The following is a 7,617-nucleotide window of genomic DNA, read 5'->3' as shown; positions in this document are numbered from 1 at the left end:
TGTAGATTTTCAAAATTACATAATGGTTTTCCAATGGCTTATATAGAAATATGACTTTTATATACAAATATGCACACATGTATCTCCCAAATACAAACCCTTTCTCAGTTATTGATAATATCTTCTTCCATTCTGTAGCTTTACTTTTCACTATGCTAATAATGGCTTTAGCGGTCAGAATTTCTGAAATTTTTATATAGATCAATTTATCTATTTTTTTCCTTTGTAATTATAATTTATATTAGGGCTTTTTACGTCCTATTTCAAGATTTTTTTCCCTACCTTAAGTTTGTAAAAAAATTAATTCTTCTATCTTATCTTCTAAAAGTTTTGGTTTTTAGGGGCACCTGGGTAGCTCAGTCAGTTAAGCCTCTGACTTCAGCTCAGGTCATGATCTCATGGTTTGTGAGTTCAAGCCCCACATTGGGCTCTGTGCAGACAGCTCAGAGCCTGGAGACGGCTTTAGATTCTGTCTCCCTCTCTGTCTGCCCCTCCCCTGCTCACACTCTGTCTCTCTCTCTCTCTCTCTCTCTCTCTCTCTCAAAAGTAAAATAAAACCTTTAAAAACAATTTTTTTAAAGAAAAGATGTGTTTTTAAAATCTTCCCAAATGACTATGAAGTTGTTCCTTCCTGGAGAGTATTCACTCATTGCTGCTGCTAAGGAGTCAGCCTCAAATCCAGTATTAATTTGAAAGTAATCTTTCTTTCTCCAATTGTTCTTAAGATTTCTGCCATTTCTTGGGGCACCTGGCTGGCTCAGTCAATGGAGTATGCAACACTTGATCTCAGGGTTGAGAGTTCAAGCCCCACATTGGGCATGGAGCTGACTTAATAAATTAATAAAAAAAAATTTTTAAAGATTTCTGCCATTTCTTTAAGACAATGATTTCTAGGTATGAATTTCTTTGTATTATTCTGCTTGAAGTTTTTTTTTAACCTCTAGTTGGATATTTTTCATCAACTTTTTAAAAATTTCAGCCACTATTCTATTTTATATGACCTCTTGTTTTTTCTTCTTCCTCTAGAATTCCAAGTAAATATATGTCCAATCTTCTAATTCTATTATTTTCTATATTTTTATCTTTAGGTCTGTCTATGTTCCATTCTTAACACTTTTTTCTGAGCCATTTCAGGTTAGTAATTCTCTTTAGCTTTGTCTAATCTGTTATTAAGTTTTTCCACTGTGACTTTAATTTTGGTTATTACATTTTTCACTTTTTCAAATGTTATGTCACTTTTTTTAAGGTTCGTGTTCCCCGCAGCTTTTTTAAGCTTGTTTTTATTTCAGCATAATTGTCTTATTATCTATATTTTATTATTCTAATACACTTATCCCAATAATTAAATTTGTTCTCTGTTCTTATTGTCTATCATTTCCTACTTCTGTTGTCTTATCTCTTTGCTTATCCTCTTGTTTATATTTGACTATATGCTTGTCATTCTACTTGAAAAGTAATTTTTAGGTATAAATCAAACCCTGGAATTAAGTGAATTTCCTCTAGATTTGCATTTGATTCCATCAGGCACTTTGGGACACAGTCCATAACCACATCAATGCAAGTTCAAGGTCTGAGATTCCATGAAAGGTCCAAGTAATTCCAATCTTTCATGAAATCACTTGCAAGGATGAGCTCATTATCTCTTCTTTGTTACTTTGAGGGTATAGACTTTTAATGCCCCAGCTCATTGTGAGGAGTGTCTCTGGTTGGACCTGGTTGTGTGGGTTTTGGTCTTTGATTTCTACACCCTTCACCTTATGTGGCCATCAAAGCAGAGCTTTGAATTTTGTAGGTTCAGTAAATTCCCTCAGAACAGTAGTAGCCACCTAACGCCCATTATTCCTTCCTTTTTAGCGTGATAAACACTCCTGCATTGGCAGTTCTTTGAGGTTTGTAAGGTTTGGGATATTTTGAACAGGTTTGCTTGGGATTGTTTCTCGTGGGAAGGTTGGCATGAAATCCTAGGTCGCTGTTCATGAACTCTTCTGTCCACATTTCTATGTAGATCATTGGGAGCATACATTTTACTCCCCTTTTTCCCTCAGGCTGGTCTTTATCCTTTTCCCTTTTTAAAAGAGTTAGACTAATGTTTGTTTGTTTTTAACTTTATTTTTTTATTTTTTAAAATTTACATCCAAATTAGTTAGCATCTAGCGAAGCAATGATTTCAGGAGTAGATTCCTTAATGCCCTTTACCCATTTAGCCCATCCCTCCCTCCCACAAGCCCTCCAGTAACCCTCTGTTTGTTCTCCATATTTAAGAGTCTCTTATGTTTTGTCCCCCTCCCTGTTTTTATATTATTTTTGTTTCCCTTCCCTTATGTCCATCTGTTTTGTCTCTTAAAGTCCTCATATGAGTGAAGTCATATGATTTTTGTCTTTCTCTGACTGATTTCACTTAGCATAATACCCTCCAGTTCCATCCATGTAGTTGCAAATGGCAAGATTTCATTCTTTTTGATTGCTGAGTAATACTCCATTGAATATATATACCACATCTTCTTTATCCATTCATCCATCGGTGGACAGTTGAGCTCTTTCCATACTTTGGCTATTGTTGATAGTGCTGCTTTAAACATGGGGGTGCATGTGTCCCTTCGAAACAGCACACCTCTATCCCCTGGATAAATGCCTAGTAGTGCAATTGCTGGGTCATAAAAAACTGAGTCATAGTCATTAAAAAAAAAACTATTTTTAGTTTTTTGAGGAACCTCCATACTGTTTTCCAGAGTGGATGCACCAGCTTGCATTCCCATAAACTAATGCTTTTAAAGTGTTGAAAACATTTAAGTAGCAATAAATTAAAATTGTCCCAAATGCTAAGGCACTAATAAAGCCGTTATAATAGCTTCTCTTTTTTCTACACAGTTCTTTCTAGATGCAGAAAGAAATTTCACAAGGTTGCCATCATTAAGCATGTATCAGAGAAGGATGAAGTTCTTTGCAGCTGTGAAAATCATGTATATTTGTATATAAGGAGAGGATTCTTAATTTTCATAAGATATTCAAATGGGGCCATCATATCCATAAAAGTTTGAGAATTGTATTAGTTTTTAATTCTGACATTTTTGCAAAAATTATGCTATGTTACAATGTTTTTCTGTGCACCCACAGAATCTTCTAAGTATTTTTAAGTGTGTCTGTGTTACTCTGTACTGCCTTCTTCTCAACGTGGACTGCATGTTCTTTATGTATTGTAGGTGGTGCTTTATGTGTTACAGGGAGCACAGCAAGCATGCGTTCCCTTGTTAGAAGCCCCTGGGGGCAAAGAACGGGGATTAAGTTAACTGGACTCATATCATGGATGAAAAGGATCTTCGCTGTTTTTCTGCCAGGGTCTGACAGCTCTCAACAAAACTAAGCCTCTAGGTCTTTTCTGTGTGCAGGGAGCATTCTGGGATAAAAAGGTCCTCACCTTAAGTAGGAAGCAGGAAAACAGAAATTCTCAACTGCGTGATAATTTTCACGGAGAGTTTGTTGGGGCTCAAGTGCCCTGAGAAAGTAATTATCAGTGGCAGAGCCTTGTTCTGCCCTTTTCCTTCCCTGGCAGTGCACTCTACCCACTCAGGAGAGGGAGCTATTTGATCTGCCTCCACAACCTCTAGAAAGAAGTGGGAGCAGCAAAGGTGCCAGCAGGGGGTCCAGGGACCAAAGGGTAAAGATAGGCAGGCTTCCTCTTCACTCTTTGGCCTCCTCTTCTGACTTATTCCTAGTGTCCTCACCACATACCACCACCACCCCACACCTGTCTTTCATTCACCCATGGCCCCACCTTACTAAATATGACTTAAAGAAGAAATCTAGAGGGTGCCCGGATGGCTCAGTTGGCTGAGCATCCAACTCTTGATTTTGGCTCAGGTCATGATCCCGGGGTCATGGGATCTAGCCCCACATCAGGCTCCACACACAGCCCCTCTCTCTGCCCCTCTCTCCCACTCTCATGCACTCTCTTTCTCCCTAAAAAAAAGTAAAATAAATAAATAAGCAATCTAGGAAATGTGCATTCATTTAAAGAACTCAAGTGCCAAAGGACTGAGGCTCTCATCCTGGAAAGGCAGGAAACAGAGGAGATAGGCAGCTACCAGTTTTCCTGCCTTGTTGGGATATTACTGAATTTGGTGGGTTTAGGGTTCTGGGACACAGGGCCCCAAGCCCCCTTCCCTGTCACCCCAGGTGCCCATTTCTGCTGCCAGCACTGACTCAGCAGCTGTGCAGGACAGCGTTGGCTTGGACTATTCTCTTCCCCCCACATCACCGGCAGTTGGTGGGCAAGCTTCCTGGGCAGCCACAGGTGACGAAACCTGTCACACCAGCAGGAGTACGGGACTGCTCTTGAGCCCCCACCCCCAGACTTCCTTCCTCTCTTGGGGGGTACAAGTCTGGCAAGTGAGAGAGGCAGCGGCATCTGACTGGGGCAGTCTTCCCAAGAAGATGCAGCTGCTCCTGTTCCTGATGGCCTTTCTCCTACCCCCCGGGGCTGGGGCAGGTAAGTGACCACCCCCAACCTCAGGCCCGACCCCTCTCACAGACCCTGGAGCCAGACTGCCTAGATGCTTCCTAACTCTGTACCGTTGGGCAAGTTATTTGAATTCACAGTTCCTCAGATTCCTCATCTATAAACTAGGAAGAATACCAGTGTGTACCTCCTAGAGTTCAATGAGAGTTAAGTTAGTTGGTGTACATGAAACCCTTGGACTTGCTGCCAGCACAAAGGACACGTGATATACATGTGCTCTCTAGATTCATTCTGCAGTCCGTGTGTCCGAGCCTAGGAAATAAGGATGCAGCAATAACAATACCATCAGCTCATGTCTAGAATCTGAAAAACCAGTCCCCTGCTGCTCATGCGCTGACCTTGAGGAGGTCTCAGAGGGACCTGGGAAGCTCCCTGAGGAAGAAAGTACCAGGGAACTTCGGAAGAGGCCACCCCAGAGGGCTCCAGATTTGCCACCCAGCAGCAGACCACCTCTCCTCATGGTGGGAGCCTGAATCTGACCCTGCCTGGAACCAGAGCTATCCTCCGGGGAGCTGGGAGGGAGCTCAGGTCTGGGATGGGGAGCCAGCAGTGGTTCCTGCCAAACCCGGGAGTCCTCCCCCAAAGTGTGGTGCCCTGCAAACCCAATTCTCACCCGCAACTCCTCCACTCCCTCATGTCTCCCGCCTCCTCACCTGCCAGCCTTTGTGGAGCAACCACCCTGATGCCCACACCACAGGGTCAGCAAGCACAGAGATAAGTGCGCAATGCTTCCTTCCAGGGGAGATCATCGGAGGCCAAGAGGCCAGGCCTCATTCCCGCCCCTACATGGCTTTTCTTATAATCCAGACTCCAGTGGGGTACAGCACCTGCGGGGGTTTCCTGGTGAGAGAAGACTTTGTGCTGACGGCAGCTCACTGCTGGGGAAGGTGAGCAGCTCGTGTGCCAGTACCGCAGGCCCAGGAGAGCCCCTGACCAGCCATGTGAAAGCAAGCTTCCAGCAACGAAGGGGAAAAAGAGACGAGTGGGATTTGTGGGTGGAGAACGGGCCAGGGTGAATGAAGAGAAAAGGAGGACATGATCAAAAAGAGCAGGAGGAGGAGATGAAAGCACACAGTAGGGCTCAAAATAGGAGTTCAAGCTATTTCTCAACTTATTCCAGGGGAAGCAAGGCTCAGTCACTGCGTGCCCCACCACCCTCAGCTCAGGGCTGAGGAGAAGCACAGAGGACTCGGCCCCTGAAACCCTCCTGTCCCCTCAGTTCCCTCGGCTGCAGTCTTGCCGCCCTGGGCTGTCTACCTGGCCTGCAGAGCCCGCGGGCTGAGCTCCTGAGGCTCATGCCTACCCCTAGACCACCTCTCCTTTGCAGTCCTATCACCGTCATCCTGGGGGCCCACAACATCAGGAGGGAGGAAAGAACCCAGCAGCGCAGGTCTGTGCTCAGAGCCATCCGCCACCCTGATTACAATCAACAGAGCAACGTGAATGACATCATGTTACTGCAGGTACGGCCCGCCCGACCCTCCAGTTCTCCTGCTGAGCTAGTCCACTCCCAGTGCAGGGGGGCTTGGCCATCCTGGGAGGCCGAGGAGGAGGCAGGGGCAGAGCCGCAGGGCAGGGACGGTGTGCTGCACACACCGCCCCTGAGTGCCCCCTCCCCTTCTCCTGCCAGCTGGAAAACAGAATCCAACAGAGTGAAGCTGTGAGGACAGTGTCTCTGCCTCAGGCACAGGCCAGACTGAGACCTGGGGCCGTGTGCACCGTGGCAGGCTGGGGCCTGGTGAGCCTGAGCAGGAGTACAAACAGACTCCATGAGGTGCAGCTAACCGTGCAGAGGGATAGCAGCTGCCGCGATCGCTTCAGTTTCTACACCGGCCAAACACAAATTTGTGTGGGAAACCCAAGTTCGAGGAAGTCCGCCTTCCTGGTAAGGCCATGGGCATCTGCCAATACTGCCTGACAGGCTGGGCAGTCGAAACAGGCTATTCCCCACGGCGTCAGTCTGGAGGGGTCAGAGCAGAGGGAGATAGGGTCTTTTCCCATCAATCTGGTCTCTAGGGTAACGGGAGGAGCACTGGGCACACAACATATACGTGTGCAGTGTTTTCCTGGAGAAGGCAAAAGCACCTTGACTTGGGTTGAGCTAGAGACAGTAACTCTAGCCAGGCCTGAAGCCCAACCATGGAAAGACCGGAAGGTTGACTTCCATACTTCCACTGCCCTTCCATCCTCCCCCCACTCGCCCCTGCTTTCTCTGAGAGCCAGGCCTTAGGGCAGCAGGAGCCCAGAGGCCTGGTTTAAGGTCTTTTCCTCTCCTTGTCCACAGGGGGACTCCGGAGGCCCCCTGATATGTAACAATGTGGCCGAGGGGATTGTCTCCTATGGAGACAGGAGGGGGATTCCTCCCGCAGTCTTCACCAGGGTGTCCAGCTTCGTGAACTGGATAAACAGAACAATGGAACGCTTCAAGCAGCAGAACCAGACCTGGACGCCGCTGTGACTGATTCTGCTCTGGGGCGGCTCCAGAGGGGGTGGCCAGAGCCTTAATAAATGTCCATGTCTAGAGTGGAATTAACTAACTTTTCATGGGTTCATTAAACATCATTCGGTACACAACAAGCACATGCCAGGACAGAGTCTGGGCTCCTCCAGGAAAATGGGGCTCTTCCCCAGGACAAATTAACCCCTCCCACACCACTCTGGAGATCAGGATGAGCTACTTCCTTCCTCCTGGCCATCCATTCCCTCATTTCTCCTCCCCCCACCACATGGGAGAATGGTGGAAAGACATATCTCTTCTCAGGACAAAGCTCTCTACTCTTCACCCTACCAGAGATTCCCCTACTAGGTATTAAAGTAGACTCTAAAACTGTATGCCAGTGCTATGTGTAGGGCAGGGAGACCAAAGGGACAGAGTTGAAATTCAATACAAAGCTTGATTTAATATATGATAAAGGTGGCATCTCAAATCACTGAGAAACAATGAATTTTCAATAGATGGTATTGGAACAACGAGAGTCATTTGGGGGGAAAAAGATAAAATTGGACCTACTCCTTGCACTGTAAGCCACAATAAACCTCAAATGAATCAGATATCTAAAAGCAAAAAAATGAAACCATACAAGTACTTGAAGGAAGAAAAA

The 7,617-nt window shown here is 45.7% G+C and overlaps 1 protein-coding gene across 1 annotated transcript; it reads left to right on the top strand.

Annotated features, from left to right (window-relative positions):
- Nucleotides 1–4,376: 4,376 nt before the first annotated feature.
- On the top strand, nt 4,377–7,310 carry LOC102957657 (cathepsin G). Its single transcript, XM_007098104.2, has 5 exons — nt 4,377–4,486; nt 5,256–5,403; nt 5,844–5,979; nt 6,147–6,401; nt 6,801–7,310. The coding sequence occupies exons 1-5, from the start codon at nt 4,432–4,434 to the stop codon at nt 6,972–6,974; spliced, it is 768 nt and encodes a 255-aa protein (XP_007098166.2). The 5' UTR covers nt 4,377–4,431; the 3' UTR covers nt 6,975–7,310.
- The last annotated feature ends 307 nt before the right edge of the window (nt 7,311–7,617 follow it).

Source organism: Panthera tigris, chromosome B3 (assembly GCF_018350195.1).
Source record: "Panthera tigris isolate Pti1 chromosome B3, P.tigris_Pti1_mat1.1, whole genome shotgun sequence".
In the NCBI taxonomy this organism is placed as follows: Eukaryota; Metazoa; Chordata; class Mammalia; order Carnivora; family Felidae; genus Panthera; species Panthera tigris.
This window is presented reverse-complemented; position numbering and strand designations above follow the sequence as displayed.